Raw genomic sequence first — 25,053 nt, 5'->3', positions numbered from 1 at the left:
GGGTGACTTGATTGGGCTTATGTACATCTTAGGATAATCATGTTTTCATTTGAACACAGTCATTTAGTACAATACTTTTTACTCTGCAACAGCTGAACAATGATTACTTAAAATGGTTTCTAAGTGATCCCCTCAAGATCAGGCACCACAACACTACTAGGCAGTAGCAGCCCTTCCTCTCTGGCAGGCACTCATCCCTAGAGGGGCAGTCCTGTCCTAATGTGCTCGGGAGTTGAGCTGATAGAGACAGAAACAGTCTGCTCATTTCTTCTTCAAAACCCGACTGGAGAGCCAAATATTTCTTTTGGTTAGTTACAAAATAAAAAATATGCCTTTGCCAACTCTGCGGGAAAAGCCAACTCCCAGAGTTTGCCTTCGCTAATTTGTCCAAGTCGTGCTGTGGTTTCAGTAAATGCAGACACTGCTCAGCTCCAGCCCCATAAACCTCTCTGCTCTAGGGCTTCTCCGCCCTCCGGTGAAAGCTACTGCTCTGCCCCTGCAGTCACCACCTGTTCGGGCGGAACCTGCGGAGCTTGCACCTACGCCTTGGGCTCCTTTCCTCCTCGACTCCTCCTTTCCTGCTGGGCAGCCTGCTTTCCCTCTCCCAGAGAGGGTTTGCAACTTTTCTCCCAGGCTGGGGCTCGCCCCGCTTGGCTAACCCCCAAGAGCCACTGCCTTCCCGCAGCGCCCCTGCCCCCGAGTTGCCTGCCCCGCTGGGCCCCCGGGAGGAGCCGAGCGCGCTCACCCTTCGCCCCGGGCTGGGAGGGCGGCGAGTCGGGCGCACGCGCACCCCCTGCCTGCCCCTGGCGCCCCTCCTCGCGGGCGGTGCAGCTACTCCTGCAGCGCCTCCTCTAGCTAGAAGGGAGCGGGAGGGGGCTCCGGGCGCCGCGCAGCAGACCTGCTCCGGCCGCGCGCCTCGCCGCTGTCCTCCGGGAGCGGCAGCAGTAGCCCGGGCGGCGAGGGCTGAGGGTTTCTCGAGACTCTGAGAGAGGCGCCTCCCATCGGCGCCCACCACCCCAACCTGTTCCTCGCGCGCCACTGCGCTGCGCCCCAGGACCCGCTGCCCAACATGGATTTTCTCCTGGCGCTGGTGCTGGTATCCTCGCTCTACCTGCAGGCGGCCGCCGAGTTCGACGGGAGGTGAGCTGGGCCCCGGGGCGCCCTCTCCTCCTTCCCGCGCTAATTTCACACTCACTGTCTTGGGTCACTTTTCCCCGCGGGGTTTCGCGGTCAGAGAGGTGTCTCCCCCATCCAGAAGTTGGGCCACCGCACAGCGTGGCGCGAGGAGAGCGGTCCAGCGGCTCCGAGTGCCCGCCCGAGGCGGAGAGGGCGCGCCCTTGCGAGTCTGGGACCCCAGCCGCGGCCCCCCGAGGGCGACTCGCCCCGGCTCGGGAATTAGGACTGAGGGAGAGGAGCGGCTGGAGCCCGGAATCTCGGCTCTGAGGGCGCGGTTTAGCCACCTACGCCGAGGTGACGCGCGGAACATCCCTTACCCGGGAAACTCCCGCGCCCGGACTAGACGGCTCTTCAGTGGGGAAGCTTCCAGGCGCCTGGAAGGAGGCCCGGCTCGGCTCGGGGCTCTTGGGGCCGCTCACACAGAGGGTGGGCGCCAGTCAGCGACTGGGCTACGGGGGAGATTTGTGGGCCTCCCCATTTGGTTTTCTTGAGGGAAAGAGACTCAAAATGAGGACCGGAGGGTGGGGGCTCCGTGAATGTGAGCATGAGTGTGTGAATGTGAGCATGAGTGTGTGGATGTGTGTGTGAGAGCGCACACACTGCGCCGCTCCTCAGACTCGGGCGAGCCTGACGGCGGCGTGCTGTGACAGGTTCCAACAACCTCGGGCCGCGTCTCCGCTGTCACTCAGCCGGTCCTCCCGCGCTCCGGGGCGCTCCGGTGTGTGAGAGACACTGGGTCTGTCGGGAGGGTGTGCTCGGTCCCCCTCACGTCCAAGCAATTACAGACTAGGCTCCTCCCGGGTGCAGATGGCTGCTGCGAGAAGAGGTTTTACTCTGGCGCACACCGCCGCCGGGTCGCCTTCCTTCAGCGACCCCTGCCCCCACCCCTCCGTGTAGGTCCCTGCCTAGTCCTAAAGAAAGATGCCGCACCTGTTTTACCTGCAATCTTGGAACGAATCAATTCCACAATTGATTCGCTTTCTTGTACCCGGAGGCGAACGGAGGTGAACCAGTGGAGCGCCAAGAAAAAGCACAGCTCCTTGTTCACTACCTGGTCGGAGGAAATAGAAAGTTCGGGGTTATTTTGTATTTTGGGCCTGGGGGTAGAAATGGCAAGTAAAAGAAAAGGGGAATTGAAAAGATAAGGAGACTTTAAGAAAACGTGATAGCAGCCAGAGTCTAGACCTTTTTATTTTATTTTTAAAAGCAATTCTGTGCTCACATTTGGGTATGTTATGCATTTCTTGCACACATATTTGCAACAAGAAACCCATCACAAGATATGCATATGATGTGAATGCATATAGATAGCTTTTTGTAACTTTAAAAAGATGTCTAAAACAGCAAATTAAAATGTTGATACCCAGAGGAAAAAAGTCATTTAGGTGTGACTCTAAACAAGGAAACAATTTGGTAGATAATGTGTCAACGTGTAATCAGGTGGATAAATCTGTATCCTGAAATTACTTTCTTTAGGCATTATTTACATTAGAGAGGAAAATACTATGAATTGTTGAGCTAAGCAAATTTCAAACCACAAGGATACTTGAGATATCAGCTACATTTTAAACTCTCTGGTTTTATTTAGACTTTTTTCTAGTATTTTTTTTGTTTTTTTGTTTCTGCCACAGTTATGTCTCAAAAAGAGCTCTGTTACACTTGATTTTTGAGAAACCTTCTTTCTGCTCCTTCCCCCATCCACTTTTTATATGAGGCAGAAATTTTTTCTGCTTTGACATGTCTTATTTAATACTTTTCAGTTTATGGTGAATCAGTCAAACCTGGCTTTCACCCCAGTAACAGGTGTGGGTCTTTGAGGAATCTGTTTTATTTCAAGCTTCAGAAACTATCCTGTGAGTGGCAGCCTTGAGAATTGTTGGTGTTAGCTGGTGCTATTTCTAGTTAAGAAAGCATCTTTCCCTCCCCTTTTTTCTCCTACCCTTGTGTGTTGCAGGATGGGGTATTTAACTGTCTGAAATTTGACATTAGATCATAGCAGAACTATTTCTGTGACGGGGTTTTAACCTTAAATTTCTGCAGCCATAAAAGAGTTTGTAGAAAATTGTTGGGTGTGGTTGACATTTTTTCTAAAGTAATAATAAAGAGGAAATTACCTTTCTTCTCAAAAGTGTCCTTATGTATTTTGAATCTTTTTTTTGGTAGGTGGCCCAGGCAAATAATGTCATCGATTGGCCTATGTCGTTATGGTGGGAGGATTGACTGCTGCTGGGGCTGGGCTCGCCAGTCTTGGGGACAGTGTCAGCGTGAGTATCAAGCCTGGGGACTTCAGTTCCCTGGGAGGTGTGGCTTTCCATTTGTTCATGGCTTCACCCCATATATCAGAGGGCTCATTACTTGGCCTCACAGGTCTGACTTGGGGATTTTCAGGTACAGTTCAGACTCCTTATTCTGCTTCTTTTCAACTTAAGCCACCTGTATTACGGCCCAGCTTTGTCATTCACAGAGAGCCACCTTAAATGTTTCTTTTAGCATTTTTCCCCCAAATCCCCAAATCTGCAGCTCCTTCCTGTTTTCTCACCAGGTTTATTCCTTTTCTCTCTCTCTCTCTCTCTCTCTCTCTCTCTCTCTCTCGCTCTCGCTCCAGGCTGGGAGATGGGGGTAAGATAATGAGTCTAGACCGTATTTACACAAAATAAACTCTGAACCTTAGAGTACTTATATAATCCTCACCATAGCTGTTGTGTAAAGCGGCCCATTTGTAAATCCTTTTTTGAAGTAGGGTTGTATTGACAGTGTTTTAAATGGACCACCCAGTATAATGAAACAAAGCCACTGAAACAACATTATTTGTAAGTTCTATAAGTAACCAACCTCATGTAATAAGTACCAAATCAGAAAACTGATTTTCACCTTTTCTATGACCACAAATGGATATTTTAATGGTAAAATTTGGAGCTACATCAAAAGAGTTTGAGAAATTTAGGAAATTTGTCCCCAGCATTTTATCGTGATCTTAAAATTGTATCTCACTCCTACAGCAAAAAAATAGTCTTCAAATGATCAAGTACATTTCCAGAGCACCCTTAGAGTGCTTGGGGTGGGGGTAGGGGGCACTTCTGGTAAGATGATGGGAACTGAGTTGGGTTCTACGTTGGGATATATATGTTATTGCTAATGAGGAAGGGGCTTAGAGGAAGAGAGAAGGGTAGTTACGAAGGCTAGAGCTGGCATTGGAGAAGCCTGCCTTAGAGATGGGTTGCTAGTGTGAGGAGTCAGGCAAATTTAAGTTCAGGAAAGTTAGGAGTTCCCTCTGCTGTTTTAATTTTTGAGGATGCTCGCAATGTCTTCCTTAATTTTGTGAGAGGGACAGTGACAGTCACAGATTGACTCTAATTGCGCATAAAGACCACAATCTCTGGTTGGGAATAGAAAGGTAAAGGAAATGAATGTTTGCCTACCTGGTATGGAATTTGAGAACCAACAGACTCTAATAACCAAAATGTGAAGAAAGGACCCTTCTGTTGGCCCAACACACCTACACATAACCCTCCTGAATGAAAAATGAGTAGTTCTGTACCTACAGTCCCCGGCTGTGCAAATACTTCTGATACTATAGAAGACTAAATTCCACCAGGCACCATTCTTCTTTTTTGATCATCTTCCCTTAAAACAATATTGAATAGACTAACCAGTGAGTGCACAGCAACTTTGCCTACTTCTTTTGTTTACTGGAAACTGGAGTTACCACCATCTCTCTTTAACAGAATGCCATTGACCCACTGTGCAAAGGGTCTAGCCAAGCAGCTCACACATAGCAGTTAGGCAAACATTCGTTTGCTTCACCTTTTATGTTTATACTTCCAAAATCAAAGTAGTTCCAAGGTTCTCTATGTTACAGTGAAGTAAAATTCCTTTCAATTAAAAAGGCACAAGTGGTTCTTTACTATTAACATTGACGTCGGCAAGGTTGTAAAAATTAGCTCAAAGGTGAAAGTTTCCTTCTTTGTATTTTATTTTTCCAGCATCTTAGATGGCCCAAATGTCTCTTGTCAGTTCAGAGTTCTGCCTGTCTTTGTTTTGATATAAACAGGTAGAGGAATGTGGGGCTGAGAAGTCAGCTCGAAGGGGCAGAACAAACCAAAAAGAGGCTGGTCAGATTGAATGAAATATCTCTGAAAACTCCTGATTATTTTAAAGAAAGGCTTTATGAAATTAAAAGTTTTGTCACTACGTTTGTCCAAGAAAATGCCTTGCTATTATATAACAATTCAATCTAATATGATTCCTTATAAAGATTCCAAAGAACTTATAGCGAATTTAATGTGAAAAATGTTTTTGCCTTTTCGACCTTTAGATAATCATGTAGTTCTTTCCCATAAGGAAGGGCTATTCTCCCTTTCTCATCAGAGGTGCTCTGGTTCTCTTCTTCTCTGAATGATTCACTTTGGAATTTTCCTTCAAAACAGCATAGCAAAACAAAAACTATTCCCATTACTGCATAGATCTTCCCAACTTATCCCATAGAAGGTGTGTTTGTAGGTAGGGAAAGGTGGTGGTACCCTCATTATATTATTTAACAGATCTTATGCCTTAGTGCAGTGACCCTTTGGTGAGTGTTTATTCCATTTGGTTGACCATTTGTGAGATGTTTGATTTAACATTCATGTGAGTCAAATGTACGTATCTGTACAAAACATGCTGCCCTTCATTTTCACTTGCTATCTTCCTATCCATGGACTTGTTTGGAGAAACCAACTAATGTTGCAGGATGCTAAAGCCAGTAAAGCTCTCCTTCAGGCTCACTATGTCTAAGCAGAGCCAGATATAGCTGGGAAACTTTATATCCTTCCCTCTAGGACTGAGGAAGGAAGGATCAGAGATGCTACTCAAATGGACATAGAAACTGTCCTGCTGCCTCCTGCCTGTACCACCCAACATTCCTGCCTGCTGGAGAAAGCATGACCCGTTCCAGAAATAGGCAGGTTGTGTTTTTGTAGTTCTTTTGTAGGTCATACCCTTGGCTTTATTTTTTTTTTTTTGATTCTTTGTTTTGTGTTCTTGACTCTGAAACATCTCTAGCATATTGAAAATTCAACATTTGATTTTCTAACTGTCGTGGGCTTTACTTTTATTGACTATTGATGTGGCTGTTTATTGTCAGGTGAAAATTTTTTAATATGTTCACACACTGATGATTGCATATTTACAGCACACAGCATCTTAAATCCCTCAGAGGTTTGTCACAAAATGTGTGTTTCTTGCTCCGTAATTTTTTTGTCATCTTGATGGCATATTTTAATTATGTTGTTATTTCTCTCCTTCTACCAAGTGGAGACCTCTGTAATAAAGATTTTTCAGGGTTGTATATTTCATCTTTAAAAGCTGTGTATACTGTGGAAACAATTGTTAACCAAAAGCACTAGATAATTTAGGATAACTGAGTTCAAGTTCTGACTTTTGTACCTGAATAGCCATCTAACATTTCTCAGCTACAGTTTTCTTATTACACAAGCATATTTCCAAGGTATGTTGAAGCTCTAAACTGCGTCTGAAAACTTCCTTAATGTAGAAAAACTATGTAGGATCTAAATATTGTATTTTTGTATGGTTGTCCTTCTGTTTACTCGGAGATTTGACTGTATATGTGGCTCATGACAACAGCATTTTTGTTAAAAGCGTTTTATAGAAGTGTGAAGAAAAACTAAAAATACAACCAGTTCCAAGTTTTAACAAAACTATTCCGTTTGGCTGTCATTGAGCAACTTGTGGTTTCTGAAGGAAATGATGTGAATTAGGATGGTTTTGTATCATTTATCCTTAAGAACAGGGAAAATTGAGATGTTTTCTTATGTTTCCGCTGGAGATTTTGGAAAGATGTGAAACCTACACCTACAGCTTGACATTGCTTAGTTAGCTCTGAACCTCATTTCCTGCTGCCTCTTCCATGTAAAGTGAAAATTTTGGATTCTTATCGGCTTCAGATAAACTTACAAGTTAGTGAAACATAGGGACTGAGATATAGTAATTCATTCTGAAGCTATTTGGAGTGGTCAAATAATTTTAGTTAGATGATATATATTACTGGCTAATGATTATGGATATTGGAAATGATGAAAAATTATTGAATTATTTCTTTCTGCATTTCAAATGAAAAAGCTATTAGTTTGAGCAGAGAATTTTGATTTAGTAAACAAAATATTTAAATTTCGTGTTTCATTTCTTACTCCTATCTGGGTTCAGATACTCGGTCTTATAAGTGGAACATGATTTATTTTTGCTCCCTAAACTGGTTATTAACTTCCTGTCCATAATCACAAAACAATATAGATTATATATTTCTTTGATTATTTGGATTTTGAATACTCTCTTTAAAATAATCAAGAGAAAATTAGAGCTGTTAGAATGTTAGAATTTGTTTTGAAGACCACACATAGTGTTCCCTTCACAGAGAGGTTATACTAGTAAATGCCTTTCTATTTGAGGTCAACAACTGACAACTTCCATTGAACATGAGTTAGTATTTTAAACGTAAAGCAATTTTTATACCTGTATGCACCCAAGAAGTAACAGGGGCTCTCAAAAGGGGTGGGGATTGTACTATTTACCTCTGTATTGAAGATTGCTAGCAGAATTCTGGGGCCAGCTTAGTGACGCGGAGTACACTTCATTGTCCTTAGTGTAGTAGCTTCCTCCGCTAATTTTGAGGTGAGAATGCGGAATCTGTTTTTTGTTTGTTTGTTTTCAGGTAGGAATAAAAGCAAGGCAATGAATAATTTTATGATTACTTGCAACACTAGAATCCACAAATCCTTAGGAAGTGAAGTTTTTGATTAAGATTATTTAACTGCCACTTTCCTTGAAAGTTTGTTTAAGAACATCATGTACCTTTGGGTAACTTCAAGTGGTCTTGGAATGCAGATTCCAAAGTAAGATCAGCGTTGAAGAATTTTGACCTTTTCAAACAGGTAATTTGTTAGTATGTGCAGTCTTCAACGTTAAGTTTCAGAGAAATTGCTTTGCTCTTTTATTCTTTTCCCCAATTAGAACTGATCTTTATGTAATACTATTAAGATCTACTAATTTCCTGAGATCCCTTCATAAGCTTAATCTGGCCAGGTCTTAACCTTTATGGATTAGAAATTTTAGTACTTCTTAAGCTAGAAGGCCAGGCCAAATAAAGGGAAGCACTCTCCTCTCTGCCAGTTCAGCAACTAGATCTGTCCTCAAATACCTGCCACAGGGATATGCTGCTTGAAGTTGCCCACGCATATACACACTGGGACCAAGAAGGCACTTCTGGTGCCAGAAACAACACTGTGTTTGCTTTGTGGACATTTTTGATAAGCTTTCAAAAACGTAGGTGGCTTCTCCCTCACCTCCTGTGTGTAACTTCCAGCATTTCTTTTTGTTGCTTTTTATCTATAGAATTCGTGTTCTTTGCATTTTGAATTAGTTGAATCCACTGTATGCTTTCTAGATGATAATTAGTGAAGCTCAGTGATTGTATGCAGCGTCTTTCAGTGGGTGAGGGAAGATATTCATCACAGAGATGGGCCTTCATCACAGGGGAAATGGAAGGGCAAGGCAGAGGGATTCTGATGGCCTAACCCTCATTATTGCCCCCCACTGCCACATGCAGACACTCTTGCCCCTTTCCCATTGATTTTGTGCAGTGTTTTAAATTTTTCCACCAATCTTTGGAAAATATTAATTTATTCTGTAAGAGAAAATATATTCATTTCCTTAAATATCCCTCCTCAGAGCAACAAGCATGATTAGTTTTTGGTATACTTTAAAAAATATTTTACCTACTTATGGGTAACTTGCAATAGATCTCTCCCCTATCACCCACTTGTTTTGTACAAATGAAAGCATACTATATACACTGCTTTGTATGCTGCTGCTTTTTCTTAACTGTACATGTTGAAAGGTTTTCTTTATAGACCTTCTTAATTTTTTTTTTTTTTTTTTTTGAGACAGGGTCTTGCTCTGTCGCCCAGGTTGGAGTGCAGTGGCATAGTCTTGGCTCACCGGAGCCCTTACCTCCTGGGCTCAAGCCATCCTCCCACCTCAGCCTCCTGAGTAGCTGGGACCATAGGTGTGAGCAACCACACCTGGATAATTTTTGTATTTTTTGTAGCGACTGGGTTTTGCCATGTTGCTCAGGCTGGTCTCAAGCTCTGAGCTCAACTGATATGCCCACCTCAGCCTCCCAAAGTGCTGGGATTATAAGCGTGAGCCATCTTGCCCAGCCCCCTCCTTACTTTTTTATGAACTCAGCATTCCATTGTATGGCTATACTGTAATTTATTAGCAAGTCTCTTACTGATGAACATTTTTGTTGATTCTAATCTTTTGCTAACACAAGCAATTCTAAAAAAACTTTGAACATATGTTAAAAATGTTGTTTTGCGTGTTCTCAGTGTTTCTGCAAAGTAAATTTTTGTATGTGGTCAAATGGCAGGTACATTTGTAATTTTTATCAATTGTCCAATGGCTTCTTACTCAGTAGAGAAAATAGTTTAAGGGGAAAGACTGAATGGCAATGCCAACCCAAAGGCTCCAACAATCCCATATCCAGAGTCTAATCTTTCCTTGATTTGGGGATTCTCTGATCCCTTTTCTTTCCCAAGAAATCCCTCTGACAACTCAGTGAATGTCCATCTGCTCCCATCATCTGTTTCCCATCAGACCAGAGGCAATGGGCTGAAGCTAGGAGAATGGAGTGAGATGTGTCCATTTGCCAGGGTCTCCCAATGGCTTCCTGCCTATCATTTACTTGAAAGAAAGAGCCACGCATTCCTTTAGGAATTGCTTAATTCATTGATCTTTTATTATCTTTGTAGTTTAGCCATAATTTTTTTTTCTTTTAGACGGGGTCTCACTCTGTTGCCCCGGCTGGAGTGCAGTGGCAGGATCTCAGCTCACTGCAACCTCCGCCTCCTGGGTTCAGGCAACTCTGCCTCACTCTCAGTAGCTGGGATTACAGGTGTGCACCACCACACCTAGCTAATTTTTGTAATCAACTGATGGAGTTGATATCCAGAGACAAGATACAGAGACTTTGTATCTTGATTTTTAGTAGAGACAGAGTTTCATCGTGTTGGTCTGGCTGGTCTCGAACTCCTGACTTCAGGTAATCCACCCACCTTGGTCTCCCAAAGTGCTGGGATTACAGGCGTAAGACATCGCGCCCGGCCATTAGCCATAATTTTTATACCTTTGTATATAGTATGCGTTTTTTTTTTCTAGACTCATAACCTATTAAGGAGGAATATGTAGAATTCTGAGATCTGAATACCATTTTGGGGACACCATTTATGATAAAAAGAGTTTCAGGAAATATTAAGACATTTTTGTACCAAAATACTTTTTGTAGTGTCCTTAAAACCATAGGGGCATATATTTTCTATTAGTTATTCTAATGCTTATTCCAATTATATACTTAAATTGTCTCCTTTTTAAAAAGTAAGAAATGCATGATTAGGTGAAAAATTAAAAGACACATACTAAGAGCAAGACAGCAGTGAAGGTAAGTATTTCTAACTTTCCTGTTTTCCTGACACCTAGTTCCACCTTCCCACAGGCTACCACTCTTTCCTATTGATCCTTGTAGAGATTTCTTAACATTTTCAAAATTTCCCTTTTTCATAAATGATGGCATGAAGTACAAACGATTCTGTATCTTGATTTTTTTTCATGTAACACTACATTTTGGAAAGCAGTCTTCATCAGTTTATTTAAACCTGACTCATTCTTTTAAATGGCTATACAGTGTGCCATTACATGAATGAATGTACTATAATTAATTTAAAAAATCCCCTATTTATGTACCTTTGAGTGGTTTTCAATATTGTGTTTTTACATAACATGCTGCAATCAATATCTGCATATATCATCATCACTGATGTATACCTTTAGATATGGAGGACATATCTAAAGACATTTGATTTCTATATTAGTATAGTAATTGAAGAGCTTTCATTTTATTGCTACAAATTTTCTTATGTTAAATATGTAATGTAAAGGAGAGTAAATCATGGCTAATATTACAGAGTAGAAACCTTCTGTTCAGTCATCTTCTATTTTTGATTCCTTAGAAGATACCTTAAAAGATAAATTAAATTGATTTCTTTATTTCTATTTGTTTATGCCCTATCTTGTTTGGGAAAGTATATAAAGTGGCTTCCAGGAATTCACACAATTAAAATAAGGAAATAGGGGCTACATGGAGGAAAATGGGGGTAAAATAAAAATATTAGGAGGAGGGTTTTTCAAATGCAGATATGTAAGCCATAGGATCCTACATATGTCCTACAATTTGGCTATTAGCTTCTGGTAGCCAAAGGTAAAAGATGTTACTGCTGATTTAATTTGTGTTGTTTGTCAGGGAAAAAGCAAACAAGTTATTTGGGAGGAATTATGGTTTTCCTGCATGTAGTTCTGAAGGAAGACTTCACATGGCCCTTTACAGAGTGGGAGTGAATGATGGAATGGAAGGGGCCACAGCAACATTCCTATCATGAAGCCAGTGGTGGTTTCTGAAAAGCTGTTTCATAGAAGATCTGTCAACACAAGATGAGGCCCTTACTCTAAAAGTACAGTTCACGGAAAGCTGTTCTATACATAGTTTAAGAAGCATTATGTACATAGCTTTCTGACAGTTCAGCTAGATCCAGCCCAGAATATCTAGCTCTGATGGGTGAACTGTGTAGGGCTTTGGATGGACAGCTCTGGATTAGACAAGATAGTTTCAGGTTAGAATCACTAACAGTGTTCTGAAGTTTGCTGTATTATTTAACAGATTAAAGGCCAGTTCATTTTGTCTTTCTTTTTCAAGTCTATATATTTTGAAGATCAGTAATCAACTGATTTAGTTGATATCCAGAGGCATTGTGAATAGAGCAGGGATAGGGCCCCGCCTAGGCTCCAGTATGAGGAGGATCTGCAAAGAAATTAGTAGGAGATTTTTTGATATCAATTTTGTATCCATTGGATAGCAATATATAAATTCACCACCATTTTGCTATATACTTATTCATTTCCATGCCAATTATGGCTTGGAATAAGGAGGAAAGGCTGTTCCCAGGCATCATTTACCCTACTGATGCTGATACATGGATATGGGCCAGTGAGCCCAGGAACAACAGAATCCCTGACCAGTGCTTATTTCCCCAAAGTTCCTGATTGCTATAGGTGTTCCAGGGAGGCAAAGTAACCTCAACTGTTTTCTTAATTCACCTGGATTTATAAGGGCTGATTTATATAAGTTGCTTAGACTTGAACAGACTCAAAGCAGAGTCTGTAGGAAATACTGTGCATATCAACATCCTGTAGCCAAACCTAAGTCATCTTTTCACTGGAGTGTTCGGTAGGGCTGATTCTCATGTACTCTTGAAGCCCTAGGCAATAGAACCTGAAATCCTGATGCACATATACCCTAGGATAATTTCTCTCTCAAAAAAAGCAAATAGTGATTTTTAAAAAGATGACTCAAAGCATATTCTGAGAGGGCAGCAATCCAGTAAGGGTCACATCTCCTTGAGAGGAACAAAGAGAAGGTCTTCAAATGTCTTTTCTGCAGAGACTAGCATGAACCAAGAATCTACCTGTCTGAATTGTCACCGTATATCGACGTGGTGGCGAGCTGAGAAAGTTAGCATTGCCAGGGCCAAGGTTTTCTGTCTTCACGGGAACAAACAAATGATCAGTCCTCAAAGATAGTAAAATGTAGCCAAGATAATTTGGCTTGAAAAAAATTCAAAGTGATGTCAGTCACCAACTACAACCATAGAAAAATACTAGTAGCATATTGACGATGCATCCCTGGGAACATGCCAGGGCAAATTGGGGTGCAAAATACACCAGTTATTTAAAAATTGGTATGGTATAAGGTAAAGAATTCAATTAAGTAATATCAAATACAAATAAACTTTTTATTTTAATTCACTAAGACTTCTTTTTAAGTTTTCTGATTTTATTACTTAATTACTACTGATACATAATTAAAGAATTAGGGCCATAATAGAATTCCTAATAAAATTTCTAATAAAGCCAGAATGAAGGAGTATATAACAGGCCAGACATGATAAAGCATTATGATGTGTGGTAAAATAGTGACATCTATTTTTTCATTCTATATTATTTTATAAATTTTCTGAAGAATTTCAGTTTAAACAGCCTGCTGAAATACTGTTAAATCAACCTGTTATTCTTAACTCTGATGGGAGGAAAGAGATATGAATAATCAAAGTGATTTCTTAGCTTTAGAATATAGTTGTTGTTTTGGAGAACAAACTGTTTTATTCCAATTATATTTTATTAGGAGCCTTCATTTTCTGCCATACATTAGCTTTGGTAGATACTAGATGCCAGGGGAGTGCAAATTTGAGAATAAGGATTTGGCATGGGTTATTTGCATGTTGAGAGTCAAGATTTAACTAAATTTTAAAACCAAACACTTCATTTGATCAATATATTTTTAACCATTCTGTAGATTAGTAGTATAAATTATCCAGAACTGACGTTACTTGCTATAACATCATCAGATCACAAGATTAGGGTTGCCTTTTGTAGATGTTATCCACTTACTCTGAAATGTTAGGAAATATGTCATCACATTTTAAATTTGTGGTAATATACACAAAAGGAAAACACAACTAGGAATTTTGGATTTATGCTTACTTTGCCAAAAACCATGTTGATTTTCAAAAACCTTTAGCCTTTTTTTTTTTTTTTTTTTTTTGAGACGGAGTCTTCCTCTGTCACCCAAGCTGTAGTATAGTGGTGCAATCTCGGCTCACTGCAACCTCTGCCTCCTGGGTTTAAGCGATTCTCCTGCCTCAGTCTCCTGAGTAGCTGGGACTATAGGCGCCCACCACCACATCGACTAATTTTTTGTATTTTTAGCAGAGACAGGGTTTTACCATGTTAGCCAGGATGGTCTCGATTTTCTGACCTCGTGATCCGCCCGCCTCAGCCTCCCAAAGTGCTGGCATTACAGGTGTGAGCCACCGTGCCTGGACTAACCTTATTTTCATAAATCAAAGTTCTTAAATTCAGTTTCTAAGGAAAGCCCCTAAATGGTCAAAGGTGTGTGTTGCTGAATTTCAGAAACAAACTCCATGGATGGACTTTCCAGACATAAACTTCCCACCAAAATATTGTTCCAAAGTGTTTGGTGCCTCCTATTTTATTTTAGTGTTAAGATTTTGTAGGTACTTGGTAATTATCAGCAAAATATTTACATACCAACAAATAGCAAAGCCATTGATAATTAATAGAAAAGCAAAATCACAGGTTATGTTTAGTTGTATTTTTTAGTGTATTTCAGTGTTTAGAGTTGATTTTATTTTGCATATACTAACTATGGTAATAGTTTCTACTGGATGGATTATTTCAAGTTTACATGATTATAGAAATATTTTATGATGTTTGACATAGATAATGGTGGTTTCAGGGTCCCTTGTCTCTTGGGTTGAGTTTTTACATCATTGAAGAATTAAAAGATTGTGTCTTGGTGTCTATGTATGGCCAAGAATTAAGACATTCTGATGTACAGTTTCGTTTCCTAACTAAGGCAAAAGTGATTTTTGAAACAATTACTTTTTAGGAGAAAAGTATAAAATTATGAAGAAATAATGTGTAGGTTTGCTAAATGTTGTGTTCTTAAATCTTGTGTTGAGGTCTGATGAATTTTTTTATATCTTTAATAGTTCTAAAGTAGTGTACTGAAAGTTGGGATCATCCACGTTGCTACTTAACTTGTTGTCCATAGGGTCTGTTGTCCTGGATGTTGGTGTTATAAATGTACAGAGTTAGGTAGTTTTCTGTGAAGAGTTTGCAGCCTAATATCAATGTTTTTGACAATGAAAAATATAGCATGAAAATTAAGGTTGGGGTATGGAGAACTTTCTAGACCTATTGCTTTTTCTAGCTGATGATTAAGGTTGACAGGCAGAAGCACATTGTGTCGTGGAGGACCTTTCCCTTTTACGCATGTACCTGGCATTTATCACCTTTAACAAAGTGCATGTGTCACGCTGTGCTGCTTGCTTAAGGGGCTGTATGCCTCCAGTCTGAGTCACATAGTAACTGCATCAGCAGTCTTAGCCTGTAGCATTTTATTATTTCTTTTCAAAGTTTATACTTGGCCTAATATTTAGACATTTTATAATTCTTTACAGTAAATGAAACTATACATGAGAAGATGGGCATACCTTTGGATTAAAAAAAAAAAAAAAAAAGGCTCAGTTCTTTTAAGTTTCTTATCCTTGATTTTCCTAACACTGTCCAAAGTTCAGGACTGGCTCCAAACCCATAAACCTGTGTTTAGCAAGCAAGAAACATAATCCCCAAATAGTTTGGTTTCTCTGGTTTATGACTCACAATTTCATAAAATCATCAGAGTGCTTATTAATTCCAACCACATATAGTAAAGTAAAGAACCGCCAGATGAACTGAAGTAAGGGTTCTTAGGCAAGTTGCCGGAGAGAGTTCTAGAGTTCTAAGCTACCTGAGTAGCTTTGCTGAAATGTTGCTTGTATTTGCTACTGTGGCCATTTTATGATGGCCATAGAGCAACAGATTATCAAGAGAAAATGAGACAGATTTTTCAATATTATGGGCTATGAATGAATCCTATTTTAGTGAATCTTTTAATGGGGTTTATACCGCAAAAAAAAAAAAAAAATGTATGTAAGGCATTTATTTCTGGCAACTTTCATAAAAATTGTTGTGATGGTTGCATATAAAAGTTTCCTTATCCTTCAATAGAGAATAGTTCCCAGAAACTTCCTAGAAGTAATCTATTCCAGATTTAACATTGCTTTGTCATAAAATGCAGTTTTGTGTAGTTTTAAAATGCAAATTAAAAAATATAGGACATTGGCTAAAATTTTATCTTGAAGTCAGGTATATATTGATACCATAAAACTTACTAGATATATGTATTTCAAGGCTAATTTATGCCAAGTAGGAAAAATATGACCCAACCTTAAGATACTACAAGGATAAAATAGACTAGACAAAACTGTTTGGCTGTTTGGTACTAATACAACTAATTAGAACATAATGATGTTTGCTATTCTTTATTAAGTTGTTTTACCTTTGCTTACAATAATTTAAAGTATTTTTCCTGATAAATTTGATGATTCAAAATTGGCAATTAAAGAATATTAAAGAAACGGTATCCTTTTATATTTTTTTCTTTCTCATATATAACCATAGTCATAACATGTGTGATCCAGAATGTAATATGCTATTTACACTTTGATTTCAGCTGTTTGCTTAGATTGTACCTCGTGTATTTTATTATTCTATTTAAGGAATGTGTCAACATCAAGATATGGTGAGTTCTTTTCAAAATAACAGTAGAAACCCGACCAATATGAAAAAAACAAAAGTCTAGCAAGCAAATGTAATTTGTGTCTTTAAAAATACATAGCAATCATTCTGGATCAATAGTTAAATTATTGCTTCAATTAAATCAAGTTGGACTTAGAATTTTTTCTTCTTATATTACCCAAAGGAAGGCCCCATTCACCTAATTTTAAATTATACAAATAAATATACAATTGTAAATTACAGTGGATATTTAATCCTTTAAAGGCATTAATTTAGAAAAGAAGAATAAAATTATCCCTTTTCTTACCTCTAAAATCTCTAGGTTGATCAAACACTGACCATTATTAGTACCATTTCAAGTTTCTTCCCTTTACTTTCATCAAACTGGGTTATTTATGTATGTTCAGGTGAAATGGCTGTGCTATCATGGTAATTCTTGTTGCTATTGACAACCAAAGCAGCCATGCAAGAAGAAAATGCTGTGGAAGGAAGAAAAAAAATTATATTTCCTCCCCAAAGTTGGAGAGAGAAGGGAACATACAGTATGTAAGAAACAGGTAAGTAAAAATATGTCAATTTTAAAACTATTAGCCTTTCTTACTAATTCATCAACAGTTTAAATTTTTTCAGATGTGTTTTCCAACTCCAATTTAAATAAAAGGATACTGTCTCTAGGAATCAGAAATTAATATTCTGGAAATGAAAAATTGGATTTGAAAGTACAGCATCACAAAAGTCTGAAATATTTTAATTTAGAATTTGGACTATAGAAGAATAGCATAACTTCAGTTATTGGTTAATATTTTTGTTATGAAATGTTTTTTTATAACAAAATGGTGACTAAAATATTACTATTTTAAACATGTCCTAGATTTTTTTTTGTTTCAGAAAAGCACTGAAAGTTGAATATGTGTAAGTCTCCGGGAATGTAACAAGTTGATAAATACCCAAGTCCAGCCTCCTTACAGAGAAAAGATCTGGAATTTCTTTTTTTGGACATTTGTTTTGCAGCTTTCTACGTCTTAAGGCAGAGAATAGCCAGGATAAGGTGCCAGCTCAAAGGTTAGATGAACATATTTCTTGAAATAATTTTGGCTAATCTATGTCTTGAAAGGCATACCTTCTAAATAATTTTACAAAGCTATAAACAAAACATTAGTTGTGTTTTTGAATTGCTTCTTTTTAGGAAAACTATATTTCTTAGAGATGTGCTTATTCTATACATAATTATAGTAAATTAATTTTAATTCCATTATTACATTAAACTTTTCCCTTTCAGTTGATAATTCCTTTCTTCTGTTTTATGAATCTAATAAATTGACCTCCATTCTAAGCTAAAGGACAGTTTATGTTTTTAATACTTAAGGAAGCAAATATAAAAACAAAATCCACCAAATGAAATTATTAACACCAGCCTATCATTAACCTGAGGGAATTGTATTTCATATTCATTAATTCTCCATGGAACAATTCAGGTAAGAAATATTTTTATTGCATGAAATATGTTAACAGTTATAATAGCACTTATGGGCATTTATGCTCTTGTTTTAGGTACAAAAAGGGTTCCTTGTTTAAGATAATTTTGGCAGTAAATAATGTCACTTATCACCCTATGACACTTTAGTGGAAAACTTTGGTGAAATATGTGGAATTGTAATGTTTAATGGAATTGATTCTAAGAAGACAATGTTCTTTTTGTTTGTTTGTTTGAAACAGAGTCTTGCTCTGTTGCCCAAGGTGGAGTGCACTGGTGTGATCGCGGCTCACTGCAAACTCCACCTCTTAGGTTCAAGTGATTCTCCAGCCTCAGGCTCCTGAGTAGCTGGGATTACAGGCGCCCACCACAATGCCCGGCTAATTTTTTATTTTTAGTAGAGATGGGGTTTTGCCATGCTGGCCAGGCTGGTCTTGAACTCCTGACCTCAGGTGATCCACCGGCCTCGGCCTCCCAAAGTGCTGGGATTACAGGTGTAAGCCACTGCACCCAGCCTGACAATGTTCTTTAAACTGATTGAAGAAACTATCACGTCATGAAAAATGTTTTTAAGGCAGAATTTTAATAAAATATTTGGGAACAAAATTGATAGTACTAGAAATAAAAGTTCAGAAATTTCTTTGTTCAGGGAGACTTAAAGCATATGTATTTTAAAGTTACTAGCAGTTATAGGATTGACTAGTAGAGCTATGGCTTACATTAGGGAGGCAATGCCAAGGAAAGAGTAGAATGTGTGCTTGGCCACCAACATCTGGGTTCAGGAACTGTTCCTATGACTTACCACCTGTGAGAAACTAGATATTTTAACTTTTCTGAGCTGCAATGTTGTAATCTTTAAATCTAACTTTGCAAGATTCTTACTGGTTCTAAGGAGGTGGCTTCCACAGTTCTTGACAGATGTTTGCTATTATTAGTGTGTTCTCCATACAAATGGAGAACTCTGAGCCGAGTTTTACTAGGATCCATCTTAGGACAGATGGTACAGCACATTTTCAAATGGTTTTGTTTACCATAATCATCTTTTGGAAATAATCAATTGGAAGTAGAACAATTCTTCAGTTATTCACTTCTGAAATAAAAACTTTCATGGGATAGTTGTCTGTGCTTCTGAACCGTTTTCCCCATTTCTCTAATAATATCCATCCATAAACCTCCGAGTGGAACAGTTTTGGTTATCTAACAGTGTCTGCACTTGAGAAATGAATTGAAGGGAGATGGAATCGAATTGTGGAATGTGAGCATTTAGAGTTCCTGTGACTTATCTGATAATTATTTGAGAGCTTACTAGAGGTAAAGAGCTAAGTTAGGTGCTGGGAAGATAAACAAAGGTGAATAAAACCGGGACCCTTACTTTCAAGCAGCTCAATTTAGTAAGATGATTGGCTCTTATTCCTTCTATGATTCTTAAATAGGAAAAAGTTAGGGATAAAGATTTGAGGGAGTTCAGGGAAAGAATCATTTCCTGCTGAGGAGGATCAAGGAAGACTTCATGGACTCAATGGTATTCAGTTGATACTGATAATATATATGTATTATATTATATATGTATATATATATTATCAGTATACATAGTATATAGTATCAGTATATACTGATAGTGAGTGACATGAATGCCTAGAGCTTCATTTTACTGGGATGATATCTGCAGTAGTTGGTCCTGGATCATGCAGGTAATAGCTGGCTCTCTGTCTCTATTCTCTCTCTATATATATAATATATATTATATTATGTATGTATAATTATATAATATATATTATATATCGTATTATATTATTTATATATTATATTATTTTTATATATTATATTATTTATATATTATATATATATATATAGAGAGAGAGAGAGAGAGAGAATGGAGAGAGAGAGCCAGCTATTACCTGCATGATCCAGGACCAACTACTGCAGATATCATCCCAGTAAAATGAAGCTCTAGGCATTCATGTCACTCACTATCAGTATTGAAAGCCCACAGAGGAAGGCAACACTGGATAAGAGGCATGTTTTGGTATAGGATTCTGTGAGAGCATATCTTAAGGGGCAGTAGCCCAGACCAGCAGTGATGGAGTGGTGATGGCCCAGCTGAATCCCGAGGGGTAAATCAGTCAAGTGAAGAGTATCCTGGGCACACAGAAAAATGCATTTAAAGCTCAGGAGCCAGAGGGAGGAGCACATTCCGAGAACTGTAAGAATCTCAACCCAGCATATGTGGGGTATATGTTTGAAAGGCATCTGATGAGAGATGCCATGGGAGAAGTGGGAAAGGGCTGACTCCTGGAAGGCTTTTGATATCATATTAAATACATTTGCCTTAATCACAAAGTTGTAGAGGAACACTAGAAAGATTTTAAGCAGAGAAATTACATAATATTTTAGAGGATAGCTGGTGGTAATGGATCTGATCTAGCACTCAGGTGAATTTAGTTTTGCTTGGAGTGTTTTAACATTTTTTGAAATTCATGTAGTTGTCAGTGTCTCACAGGAGACATGGATATAAGGGTTGGTTCAAAAATCGGTAGGTCTGCATTGCTGCAACGAGTCTATCAGCTGGGGCCTCTTCAGTAACCGGCCCATTTGGAAGAAGTATGTGCCTCATTTCCCTATGGGGCTCACTTCCTTTAGTGCAAATGCCTGGGACCTGTAGGAAGTCAACCTGGTGAGAAATTAGGCTTCATTTTAAGTAATGGTGGTGGGAACAAAGCAAAGGAGAGGGATTGAAAGATACTAAAAAGAAAGGATGGAGAGGCACACAGTGTTAGGGCAGTGGTGGGGCACATGGGCTTGGCAGACAGACTTGCTGCCACTACAAATTGTGTTTTTGAGAAACTTACCTAAACAGTCTGAGCTACAGCTTCTTTTTTGATAAAATGTAGATAATAGTCCTATCTAGTAGGACTTTTTATGAGGATCAAATGAGGAAACCCAAAGCATTTGACTCAGCAACTGGCTTATATTCACATTCACGTTCAGTAACATGGTGGCTGCAGTATTTGTAATGCTGGTTGTGAAAGGTGAAGACGATGTAATCAAGATGACTCCCAAGTCTCTAGGACATCATTTGGTGAGCTAGAAAACACAGGAGAAGGTGCAGATAATGATTTCAATTTTGGATGTGTTCAGTTTGAAGTGCTTGTGAGACTTTGAAGTAGAGAGACTTGATATGTGCTTGGATTGCAGAGTGAGATCTGAACAGAACACAGGCTATGATTTTATTTCTTTCCACTATTCTCCTACTCAAACCTTCCTTTTCCTTCGTCAACTTCAGTCAACATTGATTATTGCCACAACTATCTTTACGGAGGAACAGCTTTAAACAGTAGAAGAAGAAATGTGGGATAGGTAAAAATCTATGTTCCACATCTGCTGAAATGTTATAGTTTTAAGTTCTTGAAAAAAAATCTTTCCAGTTTACCGTTTTGGCCTACTGTTGTAAGCAACTAATAATTCAACATTTGTTTATATCAAGGGCTGAAAAAAAGTCATCCTCTACAAACATATTTTCCTTTTTTCCCTCTTTTGGTTGCCTTTTTTGTTTTACATCACCACCACTCCTAATTCTAAGAAAATATTTGACTAAAAGTGAATCATTGTTAGTAGTGAATTCGTACTTTTTTTTTTTTTTTTTTTTTTTTTGAGACATAGTCTCATTCTGTCACCTAGGCTGGAGTACAATGGTGCGATCTCAGCTCACTGCAGCCTCTGCCTGCCAGGTTCAATGGACTCTCCTGCCTCAGCCACCCAAGTGGCTAGGATTATAGGCATGCACCACCACCCCCATATAATTTTTGTTTTTTGTGTGTGTGTGTGTTTTTTTTTCAGTAGAGACAGGGTTTTGCCATATTGCCCAGGTTGGTCTTGAACTCCTGAGCTCAAGCAATCCACCTACCTTGGCCTTCCAAAGTACTGAGATTACAGGCGTGGGCCACTGTACCCAGCCAAGCCCATTTATTTTTTAAGTTTATATTCTGTCCTAATACAATGCATTAAAAATAAGCCCTGCCTCTAGTCCTAGCCTAAATGCCACTTTCTCTAGTCTGCTTTCCTGATTTTCACAGCAGGAAATCTTCTATACTTCCTCTAAATATAACACTCGCATGAAGCATATCTCACATTGCCCTGCATTATGATTATTTATGGATCTATATTATTTGTTCTGCTAGACTATTAGTTTCATGAAGGTGGGGACGGTGTCTTATACATCTTTACGCCAGTATAACAACTTCTGCAATGCCTCGTCCAGTTCAGTTCAGTACACTTTTGAAGGTGTAAGAGCTAGTCATTTCTATTTATTAATAAAAGGGATTAAAAAAAGATGGACAAGATGTAATCTTAATAAACGTATTGTGGTTTTCAGGAAACAGTTTAGTGAGAAAATGAATATATTTGTCTCCCTACCTTATGACCTTATTACATATCATAGATCTTCACTCTTGCTTAAGGTTCTAAAAATAAATCAATTTATGTGCTTGAAAACACATAAAGGTAATCTGATTGTGTCATCTACTGCTTACAGTCCATTGGCTGTTCACAATTATGGGTAGAATCTTGATTATTTGAGTAGAAGCCTTTTCAGGCTGACATTGCCTTATCTGTGGAGGACTGTTTCTTGTTGTAGGCCCAGTCGCAGTGGACGGCCCTTGCGTTTCCAGACTTCTGCTGCTTCGTGCCTGTTGGCTTTTCTTATGCTGCTCAGTCTGAGTCAAAGGCCCTTCGCCCACTCCCATGGTGAATTTCTACTTATCCTTTAAAATTCAGCTCACATTTCCTCTTGAAACTTCTTCCTGGTATCTTTCCTATTCCTGCCTCCCTGCAGAGAAATGCCTTCTTCTGTATTCTTTTAACACCTTGTACACCTGTCATGTCTGTCTTTGTCAGGAGACTGTACACTACAGAGCAGGTGCTGTGTATTTAAAGAGCTCAAAGTCTAGTGAGGGAGCTAGATAAGAAAAACAACTCTGAAAATATGGTATAAGATATATATATTTAAAAGTAAACCTGTATATACATATAATTTATGATGAAGTATGCACAGAGGCTTATGAAAGCACTGAAGAGGGTACGAGCTCAGCATGAGGCGTGAAAATCTTGGGGGTGATATAATGGTCAAACTGACAGGTGAAGCCTGTCTAGATATCAGTGTAGCAGACAAGGGGGGAAATGGCATTCCATGTGAAAGTGTGGAGGTACTCAAGAGTGTATTTCTAAGAACTTCAATTAACTGCTGTATTAGTGAATGTGATTGGAAATGAGGCTAATGGGATAGGCAAGGGTCACATCATGAAATGTGGTGCTGAATGCCACGCTGAGTGTTTGAGATAGTATAATGAGCTAAATGAACATGATGAGGAACCAGTGAATGAGTATAAGGAGCAGAATGGCATGCCGAAATCATGGGTTAGGGAGGTCCCTCTAACAACATTTCAGGACTGGATTGAAGTCCACAATGTTGGACACAGAAAGACTGTTGTGCCATCACTTACATGACCAATCTCTTATTGTTGGACATTTAAGTTGTTTTCAAATTTCTGTTTAGGGTTCTTCATCAGATAAATTTGGAATAATTAATCATTTTCTTTAGAAAACAAATAAGCAAACTAAAAACACCTGAAGGTCAAAATGACAAATCTCTGACATTGTATTAGTCGAGGCCCAGTAACAAAATTGATTTAATTTTTAAAATAATTAATGTATACTTTAACTCATGTATCAGTGACTCTTTTAAACATAGAGATTTTGGTTGCTAAAAAAGGTGATGATGGTTACATTAAAATTTTCTGGCCTTTTGTGATGATTCTTTAGCAAACCTGCTCAAAATTACAGTATCAGATATTTTAAAAAATGGTAATTTTCAACTGAAAGAAATACTGTAATGTATTTCATCATATTCTATGAATTCTTACATTATGAAAGGTATCTTTTATTTATCTTTCAGATATCTATTACGTTTCCTTTTTGAAAGAATTTTTTCTAGCACTACATCTTTTCCAAACCTTTTTGACTTTCCTAAACCTATGTAATTAATCATTGCCTCTTCTGTGTCCTTAACATGCATCTGTTATCAGGACATCTCTGCTTACTTCTGTTTCTCCTTACTGGACTTACCTGCTTGAGGATGAGAACTTGCTCTCCTATTCATTTTTATATCCCCAACTTTTAATATCGTGTCTTAGACACTGGGGCATTTCCTCCTTGTCATACTTATAATCCTCATCATAATTAGCATTTTATTGAGCTCCTACTAATGAGATAGGTACTGTTCTAAGTACTTTATTTGGGTTTTCTCATTTAATCCTCCCAATAAACCTGTGAGTAAGCTCTCTATGAATCTTGTGAGTTTACTGTTTTTTAAATAAAAAATGTCAATGAGAGCAGAGAGAAGCTGGGTAATCTGTATAGGTTGCACATTTCGCGAGTGGTAGAGCTGGGATCCCAGCAGTCTAACTCCAGCATCTATGCTTGTAAACCTTTCTCTAAATTACATTGAAAAGTTAACAACTACTCACAAGTTAAATAATAGTTGTCTATGTATTCATGTTATTGTACTCCTTTTTATATATTTCTTCCATGTTTTTTATTAAAAAAAATTTAAATCCACAGAAGAGTTGAAGCAATAGGAACAGTAAATACCCGTATATCCTTATTGTTAACGTTTTACACATTTTTTTTCTCTCTCTTCCTTCCCTACCCCACCCTTCTCTCTTTCTCCCTCAACCATTTTTAAGTAACTTACAGACCTAATGACACTTCATGTCTAAACACTTCAGCATTCATCTCCAGAGAGCAAGGACATTTACTTACAAACCACAATATCATTTCACACTTAAAAAATTTAGTATCGATATAATAATGCTATGTAATAAACAATCCATATTTAGATTTCCCTAATTGTCCCAATAATGGTTTTTATGGATTTTTTCTTTTTGATCCAGATCCAATTAAGAATCAAACACTGCATTTAGTTGACATTCCTCTTTAATTTAATTGCTTTAAAACAATTCTACCACTTTTGTTGGTTTGTTTGCTTCTTGACAATGATATTTTTGAAGAGTCCATATCAATTGCTTGGTAGAATCTACCAC

General features: G+C 38.5%; 1 protein-coding gene across 1 annotated transcript in view; it reads left to right on the top strand.

The window, feature by feature from the left end:
• The first annotated feature begins 887 nt into the window (after positions 1-887).
• The window catches only part of NPNT (nephronectin), a 77,571-nt gene continuing 53,405 nt past the window's right edge, over positions 888-25,053 (top strand). Inside the window, exons 1-3 of the mRNA XM_055296823.2 lie at positions 888-1,140; positions 3,340-3,440; positions 17,494-17,544. Coding sequence (XP_055152798.2) covers positions 1,070-1,140; positions 3,340-3,440; positions 17,494-17,544 — 223 coding nt within the window. The 5' untranslated portion in view covers positions 888-1,069. The remainder of the gene's footprint in view (positions 1,141-3,339; positions 3,441-17,493; positions 17,545-25,053) is intronic.

The sequence above is a fragment of the Symphalangus syndactylus genome, chromosome 10 (genome assembly GCF_028878055.3).
Source record: "Symphalangus syndactylus isolate Jambi chromosome 10, NHGRI_mSymSyn1-v2.1_pri, whole genome shotgun sequence".
Lineage (NCBI taxonomy): Eukaryota > Metazoa > Chordata > Mammalia > Primates > Hylobatidae > Symphalangus > Symphalangus syndactylus.
Note: the sequence above shows the minus strand (reverse complement) of the source record. Positions and strands in the feature narration are given on the sequence as shown.